The sequence below is a fragment of the Porites lutea genome, chromosome 4 (genome assembly GCF_958299795.1).
Source record: "Porites lutea chromosome 4, jaPorLute2.1, whole genome shotgun sequence".
Taxonomy (NCBI): domain Eukaryota; kingdom Metazoa; phylum Cnidaria; class Anthozoa; order Scleractinia; family Poritidae; genus Porites; species Porites lutea.
In genome coordinates this window covers 42,544,802-42,570,350 of record NC_133204.1, presented here as the reverse complement: position 1 = coordinate 42,570,350, position 25,549 = coordinate 42,544,802, and the positions used below count along the sequence as shown (strand labels likewise).

The 25,549-nt window shown below is 39.5% G+C and overlaps 1 protein-coding gene and 1 pseudogene across 1 annotated transcript; both read left to right on the top strand.

Moving 5' to 3' along the window:
- The first annotated feature begins 6,854 nt into the window (after positions 1–6,854).
- Positions 6,855–8,282, top strand: LOC140934705 (QRFP-like peptide receptor). The gene is made up of 2 exons (XM_073384283.1): positions 6,855–6,877; positions 6,965–8,282. The coding sequence occupies exons 1-2, from the start codon at positions 6,855–6,857 to the stop codon at positions 8,280–8,282; spliced, it is 1,341 nt and encodes a 446-aa protein (XP_073240384.1).
- Positions 8,283–19,869: 11,587 nt separating this feature from the next.
- Positions 19,870–24,671, top strand: LOC140934704 (QRFP-like peptide receptor; annotated as a pseudogene).
- The last annotated feature ends 878 nt before the right edge of the window (positions 24,672–25,549 follow it).

The following is a 25,549-nucleotide window of genomic DNA, read 5'->3' as shown; positions in this document are numbered from 1 at the left end:
TCTTTTGGAGGTCTAAATTTCGGGTAAGGATAAAGAAGACTTCCGACTGAAAAAGGCGTTTTGCTCGACGGACCAAGAAAAAAGAGGGACTGCTCGTGGTCTACACAAATCAATATTTATTTTGTAGATAAGGTACTAATTCCTACCAGCAGCTGATTAGTGCTTCTACCTCGGTACAGATCTCCTGAGAGGGCCCCTCTATCGGGAATTCCCTGTTGCAAATCTAGGAGCGTTCACAATTAATTGCAATCCACACTCGGCAAAAGCCAGAAAGAGCCTAAGATAGCCATGTGTCAAATGACAGACACACGAGAATATCTTATCCTGGGACGAGAAAAAGCGCAACAAGTATACAAAGGATACATTGCATGGTTCTGCATTCCCAGAGGTGTCCCTGGCCTCTATGAGCAGTGTCTCACAAGTCAAAAGCACTGTTGCCCTGCGACCAAACTCACATGAAGTGAATTTGCTGCGGCAGTGCTGTTATCCTGAATGGGAAGAGACATTAATTACCTATTACTAAAGATAAAATACGTGTTGTCTGATAATACAAAGATGTGTTTGCGGGCATAGGGAAGTTACCTGGCGGGCCTTATCATATCGTGTCCAGCTCAAATGTTATGTTCAACCAGTACAACAACCACCCAGAGCAGTACCAGAAAAGAAGACGCCTGCTTACTCTGCTTTAATACGAAGAAGAACCAGAAAGGCTTAGAACTAGAAAACTTAGGCCCGTTTTAAACGTCGCGCTACTGCCGTGCCGAACTCAAGTCATAAATTATAAATACATTAGAATACATTTAAAAGTTTGCCAAACCTTTTTGTTTATTTTTGTGCTTTGTTTTCGGCAACAGCCGTTCTATTCAACTGAATTAAATTCGACGTCTGAAACCAAGTCGTGCTAATGTCGTGCTGCAGTCGAGCTACAGTCGAACCAGCTTTTCACGGCAGTAGCACGACGTTTGAAACAGGCCTTAGCCGCTCACTCATGTCTAAGGGGGTGTACAAGGCCAGCTGCTGGAATTGCGATGAGTTTTTTATCGAGAAGACCAAGCGTCGATTACACGATAGGAAAACTGAACATTTTCAAGCGCTGAGTGAAAGATCGTCACACTTCTGTCACTGCAGATCATATTTCTTCAACGGGCCACAATATTAAATGGCATCACTTAATTTGAGATATTAACAACCGGGAAATCAGACTGTAGAATAAAACAAACTTTATTGACTCGTGATTTAAAACCTGCTTTAATCGAAAAAGGCAGTGAAAAACTTTTTCTCCACTAGCATCATATATTATAATTTCCTGCTGACTTCAAATTGAGTCTGTCATCATTATATTAGTTATTGTTTTTTACCTGTTTATTGGGTTCCAGTCTTTTTCTAGATGTTTAAACTTTACTGTAATCTTTTTAACCGTCACTTCTGGAGATGTAAGTTGTTAGATACGAAACGTCAAGTCTTTAAAATCTTAGTTTTTTGCAACATGCGTTGTTTCATCATGTTTTGATACCGCAGTTTCTGTTTTATTTTTAACAGAACTAGAAAGATTAATATGCAAATTACAATTATTGAGGCCAACTCTCGAAGCGTTCTTTTTTTGGCGTTTTTTCTACTTGCCTTTTTCGCTGGCGGATGGTGAGAATAAGGCTACCAAAAAACGATTTAAAAATTGTTTTAAAATGTTGTGCAGATTGTAACAACCTGTACGGGAGAGAAGTGCGTGTACATTTCCCGAACAGCGGTTGGTAATCGAGCCGAAGTAGCCTGCGAATACAACCGTCAGCTCGTAGCTCCTCGCCGACTAGATCGGAGTTTCGCGAAACGTCTCTCGCGACGGGGAGCGAGTCAGGAGACGCCTGTATAGCAGGCTAATATACAGCAATTTTGGCAGGCATTGTTTGTTATTTCTAACCAATATAGTCAATATATTTTCCCCGTAAGAACAGGTGCTTTAAAAGTTTGCTAAAAGCTAAATTCTTAGTTACTAATATAAATATACTTTCCAATTTTTGATGACAAATGATGGAAACATCATAAAAGACCCGAAACGCATGAATTAGCAAATAATTAAACAGGCTTATATGCATGCCTGCAGACAATTTATTTAGGTTTAGTATCGATGAAACAAATTTCTTGATAATTCATCTGCGTACGTAAATTATCTAATAGATAGATGCCCGCCGTTTCAGCTCTACCTGTGGCAAAAACTCTGCGTTTATTCAAGAGCCATAATATTATGGCTCTTGGTTTATTTAAATTCAGAGGTCCAAGAGGGGGCCTTTATACAGCTATATTCATAACTTTAACAAACTAAACGGAACTAAGTAACATGCTTTGTGAAAATATCAATAGAGTTTATAAATATTAGTATTCACTCCATCTATCGATACGTCTAGGCCATCAAGAGATCCATATTCTTGCTTTTTCAAATCTCAGCTTCGACGTCAGAACCTTTAAACTTGACATTAAACAAGGTGGAATGGCAGGCAGGCTTTTTTTATTATTATTTCTAACCAATATAGTCAATATATGTTCCCCGTTAAAGAACTGGGTGACGCTCGAGAAAAACTAAGTTCTTAGTTACAAATATAAATATATTTTCCAATTTTTGATGACAAATGATGGAAACACCACAAATAAGCCGAAACGCATTGATTGGCAAATAATTAAACAGGCTCATATGCATGCAGGCGATTGATTTAGGTTTAGTAGCGATGATTCTTGACAATTCATCTGCGTACGAAAATGATCTATAGATAGATGCCCGTCGTTTCAGCTCTCCCTTTAGCAAAAACTCAGAGCGTTTATTTAAATTTAGGGGTCCAAGAGGGGGCGTTTACCGAATAGACTGGAGGCGTTTATACTCATAACTTTAACAAATTAAACGGAACTAAACAACATGCTTTGTGAAAATAACAATAGAGTTTACAATTAAATATCAGTATCTACTCCATCTATCGATACGTCTAGGCCATCTAGAGATCCATATCCACTTCTTTCAAATCTCAACTTCGACGTCAGAACCCTCGTTCAAGCTCATTGTGTTGACATCGTTAGCTTATCTTTACTTTAAACGCACATGACATTGAACAAGGTGGAATACACAAGGCTTTGTTAATCAAGCAAGAAATTGCACGGCTACGCGGCAGTAGCTCGACTTGGTTTCAAACGTCGTGCTACTGCCGTGCCGAACTCAATTTAAAAATTATGAATACATTAGAATACATTTAAAATTTTGCTAAATCGTTTCTTTATTTTTGTGTTTTGTTTTCAGCAACAGCCGTTCTATTCGACTGAATTAAATTCGACGTCTGAAACCAAGTCGTGCTAGTGTCGTGCTAGTGTCGTGCTCCAGTCGCGCACGCGGCGTTTGAAACAGGCCTTAGATCATTTATAATCCCTTTCCTTAATGAGTAGTATTACCTCAGCAATTTCCACGAAGTGGGAAAATTTGATGAATTGAAAACAATGAGCAGTTGGTGATGTCAGTAAGTGCATGAACATGATCTGGGGAATCAGTTTTAATACCTTTGGGTGGCTGTATTACTATTTTGTCCGGTCCGGGACAATCCATGGTCCATCTATTCGTATTCAGTCCTCTAGGAGCAAAGTACTCTCGACACAAGTTTACTTGCTAGTCACTTCCGGTCGGGCTGTTCGTGCACTTCCAGCGAGGCCCCTTTTCGGGTGGGGCTTTCCTCGCTATTCCCCCAAAAGTTTCTACTAATACAACGAAACCATAATATTTGGGCTCCCGATGTAAAGTGACCGGGTATTCAGCGTAATCGAGGCATCATATCGGTAAAAAATTTTGATTAGGGTAACATTTTAATTAAAAAAAAGGACTACCTCTCGCCCCTCTCGCCCACCTAGGGCATTACAGGCCAATCAGCGTTAACAACAAAACTTACAATAAACACCTCAGTAGGAGCTCCTGCGACCTCGTCAACAGCTCTGAGTGTTTGTGCGTACCACATTCTGTCGAGAAACAAAGGGAAAAAACTGAAGTTCGTATGGGAAGAAAAATCTGAACCCCCAAATAATGAAGTGCGGAAACATGTTCACATGTCGCTTCACATTGGGTGAAAGCAAGTGTTAACTGCGCCACCTTTCCTCTCGGTTCCCTATTACAATAGCCATCTGATGGTGGTTTGTAAAGTTGGTTATCTTATTCATAGTTAATTGAGTGGAATGGTTATGAAACCCGTCAGACTCCTTTGTTATATGTTTTTGTGGACCTGAAAGTGCACAACGTTCAAAAGAATTCCAATCATTTTGATTGTATTGACCAATAAAAACGTTGCATTAATTTATTCCGTTTGCTAACAGAAAACAAAGGATTGTGCACTTTCAGGGTGCTTCCAACATAAACTGTAGCACTGTTGTTTTTATCATTGATGTTTGCCGCTTTTCATTACCAGGCTCCTCTAATAACTATGTCTTATTGCTGTTTGTTTGATAGACATTTTGATTAATATTTCCAGTTGATATTTAGCAAAAAAAAACATTTATTAACAGTTATAATACGTTGTTAAAGAGATGCTTGTTGAAGGATTTAACCACCTTTGACTGCTAGTTCATTTCATAGCGAGTGAGCGCACTGAAGAAATTTCAGCATTAATTACTTGACATATCTCCCCCTTCTTGACACACGGTGAAATATTTAATAACATGCGAAAGCGTATTTAAGTTAATTTTTCATAAAGACCAAATCAAAAAATTTATTAAACTTAACATCTGCCGCAACGTAGAATGTATATATTGTGCTCACCTATTCAAAGTCTTGTGTTCATTGACTTTTTCAACCCGAGTTTCAATAGGGCTGAAACCGTGACAGAGAGGAAAACGCGGGATTAGAATTCCGAAAACCATCAGTTGTCAGGTATTTCATACTAACTCTGCTGCTTTAAATGAGAGAACTGCATCTGATTCAGTTTTATTCAAATCAGCTTAATATGTATCTTGCAGAAAAGAATAGAAAGGAAACAATACCAAAAGGGAATTTCATCCTTCCTAAATAGCTAAAAAATATATATAACTAACTCACCAAATTAAAGACTGAGTTGCTCGCTCCGAATAATGGGCTCCTGGAGGGGGGATACATATGTCCCTTATCCTGAATTCAAAAAAGCCATGGCCATGTCGATATTTCACTAAAGTTTGAGCTTTTCATTTCAAGTTGAAGATTTTACAAGCCTTTAAAGATCATCGAAGGTCTTTTATGCCTGTTTCGGAAATGGAGCACAGAGGCGGGGAGGAGGGAATGGAGTTATTGTGATCCTGAGGAAGTTTATTTCTTTCCTTTGTCATAGAAGTGTTAAATCTCCGGGAATCCAAATGAACAACTCATCAGGATTTAATGGTCAGTAAAATCAGCTAAAGGAAGAGGAAAGTTTTTTACCCCAACGTGGCTATGTCACGTTATTTTCTATCGTCTTTTATCGTCTTTTATCGTCATTTTAAATAAAAGATTAAACGTGTATTCGCATCAACTGCATTTCAAAAATAATGGGCCAGTTTTATTATTTAACACTATGCGATATAGGTATGGTCTTGCGAGAAGTCTCTTATTTTTCTTTGAATCACAGTACTGATCGTAAGCACGCGTAAGGAGCGGGCGGCGAAGCGGCGAGGAACGAGGGCGGAAGTCCGAGCAAAGAAAAAGTAAGAGACTGCGATGGTGTCTTTGATCTGGCGATTTGCTGCTTTTCACGCCTTCTTAATTGCTGTTATTGACAACTCCTTCCTTTCTGACAATTGACATCATTTCGCATGCTTTTTCCTGTAAACAAACAGCTTGTCTTCGATTGTTTGTTCACTGCTGTTTGGTTCACCCTCTAGTTCTCCAGTCCTTTTTTCTTTTTCCGCCCCAATCTCTCCTCCTCTTTTTCCATTAATTTGCATAATTTTACTTTTTCACTCGCCGCGCGTGGTTCTGAGCAAAGAAGGACGACCGCTCGCGGTCTAGAATGGTCCTGCCCGTGCAAAAATTTAACCGAGATCTCGGCGAGATTTGTATTGTCGCGTAGATCTCGACGAGATCTCGCCGAGATCCAAAAATCTCGGCGGCCGATCTCGCCGAGATCTCGGTGAAAATTTTGTACGGGTGATATGGAAACTGTTTCCTTGCTACGAATGTTAAGGATAGACATGGGTTTGAAACTTGAAAATTCTGGGCCAACTTGTTCAAGTTTTCATGCTATACACTGCGAAAATCCCCTCCCAACATTAAATATACCTTTACAGTTTTGCAGCGATACCAAAAATCGAAGAAAGGTTTCTTTAAGGGCGACCAGGACTTAAGCTTTCTCCGAATTTTAGTTCCATCTTCGCCGAAATCATCGATAATGATCCTTTCTTTCTCAAGTAATAAAAATCCGACTTTTTTAACTAAAAATTACACTTTGATAAATTAAAGCTTGGGGTGTCTAGTAAACAGGACAATGAAAGAGGTGTAAACGTCCGAAACAATTTAATATCAGTACAAATCTTACAGACTTCTAGTCGACTAATATTTTCGAGAGCGATTATGACATCCCATAATACTAACCCAACGTCCTGGTTAGGGTCCCTACATTACACTGATTTAGCCTTATGGGGGCTGGAGGGGGAGGACGTGACGACCTAAAGGCAAGACATCATCAGTTATATTCTGATGGGATGTTCAGCCTGAACTGGGCTCTTTTGAAAGGCCAAAAACTAATTTTTTGTCACGGTACTGTTACATGACTATCAGTGAGCCGAAATGCAAAGAGTGAACGTGACTCAGTTGTTAGAGTACCCGACTTTAACGTGAAGTCAGTCCTCCGTCTCACACTCTCATTTCTTATTTTTTACTGTTATATAACGTGATGTACCAGCAAGCTAAAGTTTAGTAGGTCTGTATTGTTCTTTCAATGGTTTAAACTGAAGCTCCAAATTTTGATTTGATTTATATTCATTGTTTGCTTTGAATTAACAGTTTGTTTGGCCCTTCTTTAGAAACAAACATCACTCACGCCTCGAACGTAACCCCACTCCCACCGAAACCAGACAGCGTCGATATTCCACTAGACCTCAAGATTGGCCTGACGTCAGCATATGTGGTAATTTTCCTCGTAGCTCTATTTGGTAACTCGGTTGGTTTCTACGTGGTGTTAATTAAAAAGGAATCTTCATCCAACAGCGTGATAAACCTGTTCATTGGCAACATGGCCGTGGCAGATCTGCTGCTAACTATCACGATTATTCCGTTTTCGATCGCCTATTTGTACCGTAAAACTCTTTGGATCGGAGGAACGTTGGGTAGCATTACTTGCAAAGCGCTTTTATATGTCATTCCAGTGTTTATTTCCGCTTCTGTTTTTACAATGATGCTGATTTCGTTTGACAGATTCTACGCCATATTTTACCCTTTGAAAGGGAAATTTTTCCGAAAGCCAAAAGTCTTGTCATCAACTATATGGGTTTTATCTTTTGGGTTAATGAGTCCATATGTTTTATTGTATCAAACAATAGAGACGCAACCAGGCGTTTACCATTGTTTACAGGAGTGGCCATGGGCACCGCCAAACGACACAGACTTGAGCGAAACATATAAAGTGCTTAAGAGCTTCCACATCTGTCTTTTTGTCATAGTATACGCATTACCTCTCTCCATAACAATAATCATTTACTCCTTAATTTGCCGAAAATTATGGCTGCGTAAGATTCCAGGAAATGTGACAAATACCAACCTCGCCGCTGAAAAAAGGTTAAAACGCAAGGTAATACGTCTGCTGGTCATCACATGCGTGGTATTTGCGGTCTGCTGGTTTCCAGTCTATGTGAATCATTACTTCTGGTACGTACGACCCGATCAATTTCACAAGTTGCCAATTAGAGTTCAGATGCTATTCAACTGGATAGCACATGCCAACAGCGCTTTAAATCCATGCCTTTACATTCTACTGAATGAAAAATTTCGCCAAAAGTTTCAAGCAACCCTGCACAATTTACTGCAATTTGGTTCCTCAAAAAACAATTGCTGTGACACTAAGTCAAATAATAAGAGGTTTTTAACAGTTGCGGCTCCGCGTAAAACCGATGCTTATACGTTACCACAAAGCCCAACGAAGGCCAATTCTGGACAAACAAACTTATCGCTTTCTTTGCTGAGTGTCAGAGAGAACCGTTCACCACCAAATGGCCGGACTAAGACTTCCCTGAATAATAACACAAAAGAAACCAAGGATGACGTCGTCACCGAGGCAATTAAAGTGTTCGTCTGGGAAGCAGCAGATCTTGGGCTGCTGCTCTGAGCTATTTTCCGACTTTCTGGGTCATTTACAAGGGGCTGTACGTGCACTTGGTGCAAGAACAACATTGGAGACCTTTAGATAGACAGGGACGACAGTTAACTTTACGTTTTTGCGTATTCTCAAAACCTAGACACCCTGGAATGGTTCACTAGTATTGAAAAAAATTTCGTTCACGTAGTCATCCTCGTAGTCTCAGAATCTAAAGGTCTCTAGTGTCTGGATACTAACACACTGATAGTGTTCTTCTCACACCTTAAAAAGCTTGTGTACCCGCTATGTAAATGTATGTGATATTTAACTGAATTGACGCCAGTTTTTTATCATCTGTTCTCTTATTGATGATAAAATGAAGTCATAACATTGTCAATATTTTGTACTTTCAGACCAAGTTTGGAAAGAGTTGGAGCCAACAAGGGCATTGTAAATTAACAAAAATTTGGAGGGTGGTTTGAGTATAGAGATTTATTCTAACAGAGTCTGGTACGATAGGTCAGTTTGCTTGTCATACAGGGAAATGTGTAAATGCGCTCGAGCAACGTACAACGGTTGTGCCGGCTAATTTCATTGGATACCGTATATCTTCTTTTAAGTTCCCACTGGGGCTCATAGTCAGTGTTTCGTTCAGTACACAATATTGCCAGTTTCACCTGTGGTATCGTACTGGATACCGGACAACGAATGTAAAGCCCCCCTTTTTCAACAAGCCCCCTCCCTTTTCAGGGGAGAAAAATTATTAAGTCCCCTTCAGTCTTTGAAGCTCCCCTTACCCTCTCCCTCGGCTTTTTTTAGATGACAAACTCTTTATTTCTTAATAATAGAGAGGAGAAAACGTTACGTCACGTTGCCATGGTAGCAACATTTTTGGATGACAACAAACGGAAAATTCACTTCACGCACTGTTTCAAACTTCATCAATCTTATTCAGTTTCATTTAATTTGTCAAATGTTAACAAAATTTTCTGGATTTAATCCGAAAGGACCGTATCTGAGTTTAGAAAAACAAAAAGAAATTAAACTTTTTGTGTTGTGTTCACTTACTCCGTGAAGAGGCCGCGTAAAATTAGGAAGTTTCATGTCGCAGTAGTGCAATGACGGCTAAGAAATGTACAAAAAAAGCCTGATGCACGTGCAAAGTTGTTGTTTTGCTCATCTAAACCTATCGAGGCTTTTTTTTGTCGTTCTCGTTACTGTCGCTGACGTCGTTGCTTAATCTTGGCCTTATTGTTGTCATCCAGAAATTTGGCTACCATGGTAACTTGACGTCAAAATTCTTCTCTCTGTTCGTTAAAAATGTAACACTTCATGCGGAATGATCCGGTATGATTTATTCACATGCTTCAGCTGCACGACCTACACACACTTTGTATTCTAGTTCTCTATGGTGGATTGGTGTCATTATCTTCGTTGTAAATAAACCCCCACCCCCTCAAAGGGGCTTGAAATAAATTGGCCCCTGCGGGAACTTAAAAGATGATACGGTATCCAATGAAATTAGCACAATCGTTAAACGTTGCTCGAGCGCGTAAAACACATCAGTAGCACCCAACGAGAATATAGTTCAAAACCACTTAAACATAGCATTGTTGAACGTATTTTAGTATTTAAACGGTAGATATAGGCATATTTTTATCCCCTAGAAATTTTTTATCTGTTCGGATTTCCTAGCTGAAAGTCTAGTGATCCGAAAATTACAGGGATCAAAACTTACCTTTTCGAAAATTTCAGCCAGAAAAAAGGCTCCCGAAAATCCTAAGTGACCTTTTTAGGCTAAAAATCCGTTAAAAATGGGCAATTATACCATTTTGTAAATGTTCGAAAATCCTAGGAGAGGCAGGCAAGCTGGAAACGTTAGAACAAATGTTCCGAAAATTCTAGATCTCAAATCGTCTTCCGAACAGATGTTTTCCAAAAATTGACGTTGGGTGCCTCTGACTCATTGCCCTGTGGCAAAGACCTATCCTGCGGACCGTGATAGAAGAAATCCCCCCATTTTTAACATTTTACCTCCCATAAAACAATTGCTGAAGTGTACATAGCGACTCTGAATTCAAAGAAATGTAAAAAGTCATAATTAACTTTTAGAGCGGTTAATACCTTTCACACCCAGTTTCCTAAAAAGCAATTGACAAAAAAAATAACAACAACACAGAATATTCAATGTCCTGCGGCAGGGCAGAAATAAATTAAAGACAAGATTTCTCCATTGACCATTATTTCCACCTGTTGAATTAATTCTCCAACATAGGGCTTGTGTTGGAATAAATGGAACACTGCGTCTATCTCTATTGGTTATTAGTAAAATCCAACTAGTGTGGTCTATCATCCCTTCTGTGTTCTGATTGGTTGAGCTAACTAGGCTTTATGTTATAGCCCACCAGTAGCGAAAAGCGCCGGCTTTTTAGTGGCAAAAATGGATTTAAGTCTAGCTTGAACTAGCTATAGCTGTTTTGTCGCAATATTTTTGACCAACTAGTTGGATTTTACTAAAACAGTTATCCCTCTTGCCCCCATGGCCTCTGAGTCAATAGCTATTGATTCGCCAGAGCTGATTCGGGCTCGAGGAATAATTGCTAAATATACATATAACATGTCACGCGATTTGTCGCTAATTTTAGTGTATAACTTAGATGGTAAATGCAAAAGGCATAAACTTGATAGGAAGTGATAGGAGTAACTGAAAGGGTTCTTAAGTTACATAGGACTTACAATATATTACAAGGAATAATACGAAAGTTACTCTCTTGATCTCGTCAATTACGGCAGTATAGGTGAAAGGATATCTTCTTCGTTCATGAGCTAAGCTTGTCTTGCTTTCGTTCCCACGACCAATTTTTCTCGCAAATTGTGACTTGTGAACCTTACAGAGGTGATGAAACAGTTGTCACGTCACCTCCTTAAATTTGACGTCGTTGGTTAAGTGACAAATTTATCCTAGCCTGTTCCAGGCGTTCAGATAGTGGGGAGCGGTGCGAAGTAAACTCCAAAGTCCCCCTCTACTTTTTATCGCTTACTTTACTTCGCACTGCTCTCCACTATCTGAACGCTTGGAACAGGCTAACTGATCCTGTCTGATCGCGGACCTGTCCTCATCACAGTGCACGTGACCGCTGACTGAGGTCATTCAGTTGCATAACATGGTAACTTTACTGAGTAATTTCAGTACTCTATTCGAACGCAAAGAAATAGTACTCGTGGTTTTCGTTTTGGTTATAGCTAAGATAGTGTAGTAGAAAGTCATTAATTTCCTGACTGAATTACATGGAAAGAGTGGGATGAATTGAATTAAATAAACGAAATGAATTATTAAATAGAGCGGTTTTCACTTGACTGTCGTAAAACCAAAACCAAAGTAAATACACTACACTCTTTTTTTTCTATAAGAATATATTTTATAAGAATATCGTGGCTGAAATTTGCGAAATTTTAAGAATATTTTAAGAATAAACCCCACGCTGAGGTTTTGAAAAGGATATAATTTTGCGTGTTCAAAAACTGTAAATACCATACAATTATATGTTTTCAACTTATTCCATTCTCTGAACGGCAAAACTTGCCAACAAGGCAAAAAACTTGCACTAACTATACTTGATACCCCAATATATTCTAAAACGGAAATGACATAAGCTATAACATAAGAATAATACAAGAATATTTTCAGCCTAAAATCGGCAGAAATATAAGAATATTCAGCCTGGGCCAGAAAAACAACATTCTTATATAAAAAAAAGAGTGTAGCCAACCAAAGGGCGTAGTAAAACCAAAACCAAACCAATTCCTGAATTACTTTCGACAGTCAAGTGAAAACCGCTCTATAGACAAAACGAGTTTTCACTTTCTTCTTGGTTACAGCCAAGTTTAGTCAATAATTTGTTGATCGTTCTTTATGCAGCGTTGCTTAATTGAAAGGGATTCAGCACTGGTTTCGCCAGATGTGCTCATCGAGTATTGTATTAGATTTACTGACTTTTTAGTGTATATTTTCTTGGTACGTAACTATGGTCTTGTCAGTACGGCGCTAAATGAAAGGAAATGAATTGAATTGAATAAACGAAATGAGTTATCAAATCAAACAAAACGAGTGGTTTGAAAGAGATGTTCCAGCGGTGGATAAGGTGGAGTTTAGACAAATTTTCGCATACAAGTTATTAAAAAAAACAGGCTGCCAAGGGTAGATTCTGTATTAATTGAACCCATGAAACTTCTGAAAATATTTTGTTGAAAACACCGACTAAAGAATGCGTTTGCAAAATTTTGAGGGGGAGGGGGGGGGGGGGGCAAACAAGGTGTATTATGGGTGATGTGCAAATGGTGAATTCCCACACCTCCCAATATTCCTTGGTTCCAGGCCTCTCGCTGGCTAATCACAAAATTTAAAATGACGCCAAAGAAATTACATTCCACACCCATCAATATATAATGGCAGGAAGTGATGTGTATTTAGATATCACTACGATAATCAAATTGATATTCTAAAAGATGGACATCTCTTTAAGACAGACGCTTTTTTCTGATCCCAGGGGTGTCCATTTTGGAGAGTTGACCAAATACAAAATTGAAAGCAGGCTAAACTGCGATCACATTTCTTGCAGAATTTTGATCCAAAAACGTGTAACAGCGTCATCTTTCAAATCAAAAGCAAAACACATCCACATTGAATTTCCACATTATTATTCTTAGCCACTTTCAGGGAGTCATGCAGTCGGCTGCCTGATATGAATGACTGCACCAATCCCTAAATTTGCAAATTTGAGGACCCTCATATATACAGGAAACTCTTTACTGACCCTCAACTTTGAAATTACGTTCTCATTTTCTAAAATCAAGTGTTACTATATTCTTTTCTAAAGAAAGACTTCAAAATCCCCATGAACAATGCTTCAGTTTTTTTTTTTGTTATGGTCATTTTTTACATGCCCAGTTCGGTAAATAAGCTTAAGCAGTAACTTAAACTTAACTTACAATTTGCAGCAAAATCAAAAAAGCTCACAACTCCACGATCTACATGTATAAAAACAAGAGCTAGCCTAGCTTGAGCTTATCTGTACCATGACCTAATCCTTATACAAAAAAGCCTTTTAAAAGAACTGCAAATAACCCCTTAACTCAAAAGCTCGAAAAACATTACATCTCTTCTTATTATTACAGGGGTACCAGACGAGAATATAGTTCAAAACCACTTAAACATGGCATTATTGAACGTATTTTAGTATTTAAATGGTAGATATAGGCATTTTTTTATCCCCTAAGAATTTTTCACCTGTTCGGATTTCCTAGCTGAAAGTCTAGTGATCCGAAAATTATAGGGATCAAAATTTTCCTTTTCGAAAATTTCAACCAGAAAAAAGGCTCCCGAAAATTCTAGGTAACCTTATCAGGGTAAAAATCCATTAAAAATGGGCAATTATACCACTTTTGGGGGGTGCGAAAATCCTAGAAGAGGCAGGAAAGCAAGAAATTTAACAACAAATGTTCCGAAAATTCTAGATCTCGAATCGAATTGTCTTTAGAACAGATATTTTCCAAAAATTGTCGTTGGGTGCTCCTGTTCTTACTGCATCTTCTTGCTACTGTCCTTCTTCGAACTTTTTATTTGGGCACGAGGCTTGTGCTTTCATTCTTGTCCCAGGCTTTCTAGCTCTCCAACATATGAACATATGCGTTAACCGAGGACAATTTCGAACCTACTTCGCACTTCTGTAAAATCCTCCAAAAACCCATCGGCGAAAGCGCTCCAATACTGTTTCATACACAAGTCTTCCACAGGATAAGGAAACGAAACGAACAAAACTAATCCTACAGCCCTCCCCTAGTTGGGAAGTCACATGGAGAAGACACCATTACAACGCACTTTGAGTGGAAGAAATAAAAACGCAGTCTATTGTTTGATAGGTGAGAGGACCAAACTGCAACGGAGGACACAACTGCAACGCTACACAAGGATTAGGTATTGTTAACTGGGCTGCGTAGCACGTTCAGTTTATAAAATGGGTAGATTAGTGGGAAAAAATGAACACTATCAATTATTAACCCAGTAACCCAGTGGGCGTTGCGTGATTCATAAAGCATCTTTATCCATCTTCCCATAGCCTGTTCACAGACCCTCTATTTCTCTTCAAAGTTCGTCGAACGCGCGTGATAAAAAATAAAAACCGTGGGGATTTGTTGACCACCAGCGCAAGGGGGTAGGCGTGAGGGAAGAAGACGCTTTCGAAAACGAAAAGAAAAATAAAGTAACGTCTGTGTACAGGCTAATCTTCGCAGAGTTCGTCCCATGAAAGGGACTCTGGATTCCAGAATCCTAGAAATTTGGGCTTTAAATATGGAATCCAGAATCCCAGAAAATTTTACTTGTGATATCCGGAATCCCACTAGCGAATGGAGTCCAGAATCTAAGTTCCGATGACAGCAGATTAGAATCCAGTACCTAGAATCCGGAATCCACAGCGTGGAATCCGATCCAGAATCTAAGACTGTCTTGGATTCCGTTACATGGGGCGACCGAGTCTGTTTAAAAAAAAGATTGATTCTGTTGTTTAATACAAGTAACACACGCCTTTTGGAGGTTTAAATTTCGCATAAGGATAAAGAAGACTTCCGACGAAAAAAGGCATTTTGCTCGAGGGACCAAGAAAAAACAGAGACTGCTCGTAGTCTACACAAATCCTTATTTATTTTGTAGATAAGGTACTAACTCCTACCAGGAGTTGATTAGTGTTCCTACCACAGTACAGATCTTCTGAGTGGGTAATTCTCTGTTGCAAAGCTAGGAGCGTTCACAATTAATTGCAATCCACACTGGCAACAGCCAAAGAGCCTCAGATAGCCATGTGTCAAGTGACAGATACACGAGAATATCTTATCCTGGGACGAGAGACAGCGCAACAAGCCAAAGGATCCTGCATTCCCAGAGGTGTCCCTAGCCTCTGTGAGCAGTGCCCCACAAGTCAAAAGCACCGTTGCCCTGCGACCAAACTCATATTAGGGATTTTAAGCAAATCGCTACGGCGACCACTACTACGGCGGTCGTGGATGCGGTGTCCCGCGGAGCGTACGTCTCGTACCTCGCCAAATTTCAAGCTCGGTTCTTGCTCACTTGCTTTCGCTATAATTTATCAACAACAGAATTCAATGGTGGTCAAGTAAGAAAACGGCCAATTTAAAAATTTCGTTCGCCAAGAAGAATATTGATAGTAAACATCATCAGAGGGCGATTCGTACACAAAACAGAAAACTACAGATGAAGATCGGAGTAAGCTGCTAGTGATGTTTCTTCTTGTGTAACGCATTTAACAACAAATCAACAAATTCAGCGTTTTAGATATTCTACTCTATTATTGTTTAAACAACCGTCAGTGACATTTAGCTTTATTGCTAACAGTCGTGCTTACGGTTTTCGTCTAGCCTTTGTTTGTACTGGCGGATTTTCTGCGGTCATGGCTCGGCAGAGCTCATGGCACACTCGCTTGAGGATCGAAATCTCAAACTGAGAAAACGCAAGCAAAACGTATTCACTGGAAAACCAGAAGCCTGGAATACTTTCTTGATAAAGTGAAAAACAATCTATAAAAGCTTTTAAAACCAGTGATCGTAAACAATAGGAGAAGAGTCGACTTTTACACTCACGTAGTAGCGACTACGCCAGAAGACAGCTCTTCACGTCGTAGGATTTGGCGCTACGGCTTACGCTACGGCGAAAAGTCATTTCCAAGCATGCGCACTGCGTAATTTCGGGGCTTTTTTACTTCCGGCCGCCGTAGTAGAGGTCGCCGTAGCGATTTGCTTAAACTCCCTCTTTGCCCATTGCAGTGCCGTTATCCTGAATGGGAACAGACATTGCTTCCCAATTACTAAAGAGTACTTGTTGTTCGAATACAAAGATGTGTTTGAGGGCATATGGAAGTTACCTGCTGGCGGGCCTTATCGTATCCAGCTCAAATGTGATGTTCAACCAGTACAACACCCACCCAGAGCAGTACCAGAAAAGAAGAAGCCTGCTTACTCTGTTTTAATACGAAGAAGAACCAGAAAGCTTAGAACTAGAAAACTTAGTCGCTCACTCATGTCTAAGTGGTGTACAAGGCCAGCTGCTGGAATTACCATGATTTTTTTTACCGAGAAGACCCACAGGTAGCCCAAGCTGAAATATGAGCATCGGTGAGCATCGGCATTGTTGCGTAACATTCAAAATATAAGGATTTGTATGGGAAAAAAACCTATCTGTAACCTACGAAAATGAAAGGATTTCAATAAAAAACAGCTTACCTTACTTAAAATGTGTGTTACGTCTCTCCTGTGTGGTCCACGGGCCGATTTATGGCCCTTTTTCCATTCGTTATCTTGCTCCATGACTCCTTTGCACCGAGAGCGAATCAAAGGTCGCAAATCTCTGCAACCTTTCCCGTCTGAAGCCATCGACTGAGGCTCGGCCTGAACTCCGCGTTACCGCTGACAGATAGCGACACGGCCTGAGACTCAAATTACTCACACTCGGGGTGGGAGACAGTCTCTTGCTCCCGTTGACACAATAGGAAAACAACGGGCCATAAATCGGCCCGTGGACCACACAGGAAAGACGTAACACACATTTTAAGTAAGGTAAGCTGTTTTTTATTGAAATCCTTTCATTTTCGTAGGTTACAGAAACGATAGGTTTTTTTCCCATACAAATCCTTATATTTTGAATGTTACGCAACAATGCCGATGCTCGCCGATGCTCATATTTCGAGCTTGGGCTACCTGTGGGAAAACTGAACATTTTCAAGCGCTGACAAAAGATCGTCGCACTTCTGCCATTGCAGATCATATTTCTTCAACGGGCCACAATATTAAATGGCATCACTTTGAGATATTAAGAACCGGGAAATCAAACTGTAGAATAAAACAAACTTTATTGATTCGTGATTTAAAACCTGCTTTATATGAAAATGTTGGCAGTGAAAAACCTTTTCTCTTCTAGCATCATATATTATAATTCCCTGCAGACTTCAAATTGAGTCTGTCATCATCACTTGTTGTCATTAGTTATTGTTTTTACCTGTTTATTAGGTTCCATTCTTTTCTAATCTTTTTAACCGTCACTCCTGAAGATTTGTAGCCTGCGTAGCTGGCGGTATTGTGTAGTAGTCGAGTGAGATTTGGAGGCGGAGCCGTTGTAATATGGTCGAGTGAGATTTGACGGCGGAGCCGTCACGAGCGGCGAAGCCGCGAGAAATACCGCCTCCCAGAGAACCTTGATTTTTCGAATGCGGCCCACTTTTGTCACGTTAGCTGATCCCAGTTAAATCAGCCAATCAAAGAGAAACCTGCAATTTGAAACTTCCGATTATTTTCGCGCGAGACAGTTTAGAAATAAGCGTTGACAGGCTAAACACGACTCCTAACCTCGTGACAATGTGAAACGTGACCTTGTGAGTTCGCTTGAACAGAGGTTTTTTTTATTTTTTCGGCTCTCGCTCGAAGGTTACTAGCACTACACAGTGCATGTATCATTCTAAACTTTCACTGAGTAAATCTTCATCCTTTGCAACACTAGGCTTAACATTAAAAGGTCATGAAGCTGGTTTGTTACATGCATACTGAGTAACCATTTCCGGTGGTTTATTCTTCTGTAGGTGTTCCTGATAGGATTTGATCTCAGATGCAGTCGTAAAGTGTTTTAATTTTCTTTGACCTTTGTTTCTTACGGCTAAATTAAGACAATTCCAGGGCTGTGAAGTTTAAAGACGCCATTTCGGCAAATTGGTCATCAATTATGCTCTTTTTAAAGCGGAAATCACAGTCACTTTACATGTGCGTCTTCTCCACTTTGCCATCTGCTCCCTAAATTGGGAAATATACGCGAAGGCTCATCTAACATGATTGACATATGTATGGCCCTCGACCAATCGTTTCCCCGCACACTGGTGTGCGGACTATTCAAAGTACCGGGGTTTTCTGGCAGGCGGTATTTCAAACGCCTCGTCCCTACTCCCTTTTTTTGGAACACGGCTCCGCCGCCAAAACTTTAATCTCGAACCCACACAATACCGCCAGCTACGCAGGCTAGAAGATTTGTGTTGTTACAAAGATTATGCAAATTTAAGGAATCATTGAGGCCACCTCTCGAAACGTTCATTTGAAGAGATTGGTTTTTTGGCTTTTTTCTATTTGCCTTTTTCGCTGGCGGATAGTGAGAATAAGGCTACAAAAAAACGATTTAAAAATTGTTTAAAAATGTTGTGCAGATTGCAACAGCCTGTACGGGAGAGAAGCGTGGGCGCATTTCCCGAACAGCGTTGTTATTAGCAGGCTAATATACAGCAATTTTGGTTTCTAACTAATATAGTCAATATTTCTTCCCCGTAAGAACCGGTGACGCTCGAAAAAAACTAAGTTCTTAGTTACAAATATAAATGTGCTTTCCAATTTTTGATGACAAATGATGGAAACACCACAAGTAAGCCGAAACGCATTAATTGGCAAATATAATAGTAATAATAATAATAATAATAAAATAATAATAATAGGTTGAGTTTGATCGTCCAGGTGAACGTAGTCCTGAATAGGACTGTTGTTGTTGACAGTGACTGGCGTTTCTACAACCGATCAGATCAATAACCAGAGTATAATACCATCAACTGACGTGATACAACTCACATGACTCTGAAGATGACTACCGCACAAGTTGTCGAAACGTCAGTCACTGTCAACAACAACAGTCCTATTCAGGACTACGTTCACCCGGACGATCAAACTCAACCTACTTTTGAAATGACTCTTGGGTTCAAACCTTTCACAATAAAATAACAATAATAAATATTTATATAGCGCCTATTCAGTGCGCAAATAAATTAAACAGGCTTATATGCCTGCAGGCAATATATTTAGGTTTAGTAGCGATGAAACCAATTTCTTGATAATTCATCTGCCTACGTAAAATATTTAATAGATAGATGCCCGTGCGGTTAATTAGTTTTAGGGGTCCAAGAGGGGAAGTTTAATAGATAGGAAGCGTTTATATTCATAACTTAAACAAACTATACGTTAAAGAGATGCTAGTTGAAGGATTAATTTAAGCTAACCATCTTTGACAGCTAGATCATTTCATACGTAGGGCACTGAGGAAATTGTGGGAGTAATTATTTGATTTTTCTTCCTTTTTTAAGAGACGATGAAACTTTTAATTAAACGTGAAAGAGAATTTAACTTAAATTATTCATATTAACCACCAAATCTAAAATTAAACGTAACACCTGCTAGGTAGAATGTACTATATATTATGCTCGCGTGTTAGAGTTTAGACATCCTGTTTAGAGTCCTGTGCTTATTGACTTTCAGCCAACTTAAATAGAGCTCAAACAGAACGGAAAACGCGGGATTAGAATTCCGAAAACCATTTTTCAGGTATTTCATACTAGTCTTTGCTGCGGCTTTAAATGAGAGAACTGCATCTGATTCAATTTATTTTTTAATGTTTATGTGTCTTACAAAAATGAATAGAAAGGGGGGGGGGGTCACTTTCACAACCTGTAAAATCTATGGGGGGTCATTTCTAAAAAGCTAGGATGAATTGGGGAGTCGGCTTGAGAATCCTTCGAGCTTTCTTAAAATGGCCAACCCCACCCACAGGTAATAAACTGTCTATTGAGGCCCTGTTAAGGAGGAGGGGAGAACATATGTCCCTTATCCTGAATTTTAAAAGCCATGCCTCATGTCCATATTTCACTCAAAGTTTGAGCTTTTCATCTCAAGTTGAAGATTTTGCAAGGCTTTAATTAAAGCTCTTTGAAGGTCTTTTATGAATGTTTTCGGAAATGGTGCGCAGGGGGCGGGGGGAGTATGGAGTTATTGTTTGAAGTTCATTTCTTATTTTTTAAGGTTCCGACTGCCATTCATTTTAAATCTCCGGGAATCCAAAATGAACAACTCCACAGGATTTAATGGTAAGCAAAATCAACTAGGGGAAGACAAAGTAATTTAACTTAACGTGGCTAATTGTAACGCTATTTTCTATCTTCTTAAAGGAAAAAGCGTGTATTCGCATCAACTGAATTTCAAAAATAATGGTCCAGTTTTTTTATTTACAAGACTATCCGCTGTAGGTGTGGTCTTAGACTGCGAGCAGTCTCTTATTTTTTATTTTAAAGCACAGTAGATCGAAAGCATTAGTGCGGGGCGAGCAGCGAAGCCACGAGGAACGAGGGCGGAATTCCGAGCAAAGAAAAAATAAGACACTTCGATGGGATCTGTGATCTGGCGATTTGCCGCTTTACACGCCTCCTTAATTGCTATCATCATGGATCCAGTCTTTCTATAGCTATTATATATCCATGCTATCATTGACATTTCCTTCCTTTCTAACATCATTTCGCATGCTTCTTCCTGTAAACAAACAGCTTGTCTTCGATTGTTTGTTCACTGCTGTTGGGTTCGGGACGTTAGTTCTCCAGTGTTTATTCCTCTCTCCGCCCCAATTTCTCCTCTTTTTTTTTCAATTAATTTGCATAATTTTATTTTTCACTCGCCGCGACTTCTTCGGAGGAAAGAAGGACGACCGCTCGCGGTCTAGTATGATCTTGGTATGGAAATTGTCTCCTGTCGTCTGTTGATACGAATGGCAAGGATTCTGCCACGTATTTACTCCTGCTGTGGTCGGGAAGCGAAAAAATGTCAGCGTTAAAAAAAACTCATAAGAATGTTTGGGTCTTCAAGTGGCATGGTTTAGTGTTTGAAACAATTACGGTGAATAATCTCAAATCAAACTGATGGGCAAATGCTTATCATGAACATATTTTGGCGAAACAAGTAGCATACTTCAAAGCTCTAGGCAAAGACACCTCAATATTTATCTCGAGAGAATTGTGGCAACAAAAAGGCGAAAAATGCCTCGTTACAACTTACACAGAAGATGGAACTTGAGCATAATCGTGAACTTGAGACTAAGATCTTTTGTTAGTATCATTGTACTTAATATTTGCTTTTCGTGTTTGCATTTTTTTTACTTGCTACGTTATATTAGCTGGGCGACACTTTGCGATGTCCCATTTTCTGATTGCTAAGAATCTATAAAGTTTTTTTATGTCGGTTCTAGTGCATTCCAAATTTCCACAAAATTGGCAGTCAATGTGGCACAATGACGTGGGCAAATGATATGCACCAATAATGCGATAACAGTAATAATAACGATGATGATGATGATGATGTCTGAGTATGTTAATGATTGTGGCACCGTACTGTGCTCGATGTTTGTGTTTTTAGTTCTATGAAATATTAGTATAGCGCTTATTTATCTGAAGACTAGAATGCGCGAGTGTGAATTGATCAAACGTCCTATTAATTTCTAAGAGGGTCTCAATGGGGTTAACCGATAGGCGTAAAACGGCCAAAAATTTAGCCGATAGCCGTAAAAATTAAAAAATTTTAACCGTTAGCCGTAAATAGCGTAAAAAAGAGTTAACCGTAATTGAAAAAAATTAACCGATAGCCGTAAAAGAGCCAAAATTTTAGCCGATAACCGTAAAAGCCACCACCCCATTGAGACCCTCTTCTAAGGCTTCCTTTCCGGCAAATAAAATGAACTGAATGTAAAAAGTGAAAGAGAAATAGCGAAAAATTCAACTTTTAATTAAATCTTTCCTTATGGTTTAGAATAAACTATTCTCGAAACTGAGAATGTTTTGATCAAAGCTGTGTAAATCGACCTGGAACTGTGCATGGAACCTGGCGTTTCCTGTATTTATCTCACCTATTGTATGGAATATGTGTGAAAATCTTCATTATGAATCGGTATATTTCAAAGAGCTACACAACGAGCAAGAATGCTATTGACCGACAATATACAGAGCGGGGGCAGCTGTAGTGTCAACTATTACTAGCTAGTGATACTTATTATTGGGTTTACTTGTCTTCTGACCATCTATTTCAAGCTTATTACAAAAAGCGACAGGTATTACAAAATGCGACAATTTTATTACAAAGTGCGATAGGTATTACAAAGTGGGGCGATTATTACGGCAAAGTGCGACAGAACAAACCTTCAGAAATCGAACACTTAAACAATTCAACATAATCGAACACTGCAACAATCGAACATAAAACCAGTTTCATCTGGCTTCAAACAAGGCGTTGTGTTCATAAAGACAAATAAGTTATATATTGCCTTCAATTTCAAACACGAGTACGCAAAAGATGTCACAGAGGGCGGAAAACGTGAAATTAACAATTCTGGAAGCGATAGTTTAAGGCTACCACGAGACAGTGCTCTTTTGCCATCGGTGTTGGTGAAAAGTTTATTATCAAGAAAAAAAGTGGAGACGGGGGTCCAGCTCTGAATGTAACTGACGAAACTTGGACATTTGCAACGTGAAGTGGTGCCTGTGCTTTGGCCACTGACCGACAAAGTTTAAGTGTCTGTCACCGTCGTTAAGCACTGCCTTTCATTATGTACACATATCTTATGAATAAATTTTACCTGTGTATGCTTTTAAGTTTTACTATGCCGTTCAATAAATATTTCTGTTTTGAAACTGAACTGCTTCACATACAGACTTGAGGGAGATGGTTCCCATTCAATTGAAACCGGATACGTTTTGTCTTTCTGCAGAACAAAATCGAAATAATCGCGTTGATTGAGTTCGATTACTTCGATTGAGTTTGGTAATCGAACTCACGAGTTCGATTAATCGAACTCACCGAAAAGTTCCAGTTCGATTATGTTCGATTACCGAACCAATCTAACAACAATCCGACTGATTTAATCGGGTTCGATTGAGTTCGATTGAAATTTGGTTGGATTTGGTTCAAGTGGCTACGGCAGGTTTAAGGGAGACCAGGTCTAAATGTACTGTTACGTGACTATCAGTACGGTTGTTAGGGTACCCGACTTTAAAGTGTACTGACCGTCCCTTGCCATATTAGCTCGCTAGAGGCAATTATATCAATTAAAAAATTAAAGATTAAAGTTAAGTCAGTCCTCCGTCTCACGCCCTCATTTCTAAAATATTTTTTACTGTTGAATAACGTGATGTACCAGCAAGCTAAAGTTTAGTAGGTCTATATTGTTTGTTTTCAATGTTTAAACTGAAGCTCCAAAATTTGATTTGATTTATATTCATTTGCTTTGAAGTTAACAGCCGTTTGGTTCTTCTTTAGAAACAAACATCACTCACGCCTCGAACGTAACCCCACTCCCACCGAAACCAGACAGCGTCGATATTCCACTAGACCTCAAGATTGGCCTGACGTCAGCATATGTGGTAATTTTCCTCGTAGCTCTATTTGGTAACTCGGTTGGTTTCTACGTGGTATTAATTAACAAGGAATCTTCATCCACCAGCGTGACAAACCTGTTCATTGGCAACATGGCCGTTGCAGATCTGCTGCTAACTATCACGATTATGCCGTTTTCGGTCGCCTATTTGTACCGTGACCCTGCTCTTTGGATCGGGGGAACGTTGGGTAGCATTACTTGCAAAGCGTTGTTTTATGTCATTCCAGTTTTTATTTCCGCTTCTGTTTTCACAATGATGGTGATTTCGTTTGACAGATTCTACGCCGTATTTTACCCGTGGAAAAAGAAATTCTTCCAAAAGCCAAAAGTCTTGTCAGCAATTATATGGATCTCATCTTTTGGGTCAATGATTCCTTTTGTTTTAATGTTTCAAACAACTGAGGTAAAAACAGGCGTATACTATTGTTGGCAGGAATGGCCATGGGCACCACCAAACGACACAGACTTCACCGAAACATATAAAGTGTTAAAAAGCTTTCACATATGCCTTTTTGTCATCCTGTACGCGTTACCTCTCTCAGTAACATTGTTTATTTACTTCTTAATTTGCCGAAAATTGTGGCTGCGTAAGATTCCAGGAAATGTAACAGATAGCAAACTCGCTGCTGAAAAAAGGTTAAAACGCAAAGTTACAAGTCTGCTTGTCATCACATGCGTGGTATTTGCGGTCTGCTGGTTTCCAGTCTATGTGAATCATTACTTTACGTACGTACGACACGATCAAAACCACAAGTTGCCAATGAGAGTTCAGCTGCTATTCAACTGGATAGCACATACAAACAGCGCTTTAAATCCATGCCTTTACATTCTACTGAATGAAAAATTTCGCCAAAAGTTTCAAGCAACCCTGCACAATTTAATACAAATTTGGTTCCTCAAAAAACAATTGCAGTGATACTAAGTCAAATGATAAGAGGTTTTTAACAGTTGCGGCTCCGCGTAAAACCGATGCTTATACGTTACCACAAAGCCCAACGAAGGCCAATTCTGGACAAACAAACTTATGGCTTTCTTTGCTGAGTGTCAGAGAGAACCGTTCGCCACCAAATGGCCGGACTAAGACTTCCCTGAATAATAACACAAAAGAAACCAAGGATGACGTCGTCACCGAGGCAATTTAAGTGTTCGTCTGGGAAGCAGCAGATCTTGGGCTGTTGCTCTGAGCTGTTTTCGACTTTCTGGGTCATTTACAAGGGGCTGTACGTGCACTTGATGCAAGAACAACATTGGAGACCTTTAGATAGACAAGGACGACAGTTAACTTTACGTTTTGGCGTATTCTCAAAACCTAGACACCCTGGAATGGTTCACTGGTATTGAAAAAAATTTCGTTCTCGTAGTCATCCTAGTCTCAGAATCTAAAGGTCTCTAGTGTCTGGATACTAACACACAGATAGTGTTCTTCTCACACCTTAAAAAGCTTGTGTACCCGATATGTAAATGTATGTGATATTTAACTGAATTGAAGCCAGTTTTTTATCATCTGTTCTCTTATTGATGATAAAATGAAGTCATAACATTGTCAATATTTTGTACTTTCAGACCAAGTTTGGAAAGAGTTAGAGCCAACAAGGGTATTGTAAATTAACAAAAATTTGGAGGGTGGTTTGAGTATGGAGATTTATTCTAACGGAGTCCGGTACGATAGGTCACTTTGCTTGTCATACAGGGAAATGTGTAAATGCGCTCGAGCAACGTACAACGGTTGCGCCGGCTAATTTCATTGGATACCGTATATCTTCTTTTAAGTTCCCACTGGGGCTCATAGTCAGTGTTTCGTTCAGTACGCAATATTGCCAGTTTCACCTGTGGTATCGTACTGGATACCGGACAACGAATGTAAAGCCCCCCTTTTTCAATAAGCCCCCTCCCTTTTCATGGGAGAAAAATTATTGAGTCCCCTTCAGTCTTTGAAGCTCCCCTTACCCTCTCCCTCGGCTTTTTTTAGATGACAAGCTCTTTATTTCTTAATAATAGAGAGGACAAAACGTTACGTCAC

What these genes read in the sequence shown, in the direction of transcription:
- LOC140934705 (XM_073384283.1), top strand. Translation starts at nt 6,855, where the DNA reads ATGTACCAGCAAGCTAAAGTTTA. An exon ending in TACCAGCAAGCTAAAGTTTA is followed by an intron (nt 6,878 to 6,964) that starts GTAGGTCTGTAT and finishes TTGAATTAACAG; the next exon opens with TTTGTTTGGCCCTTCTTTAG.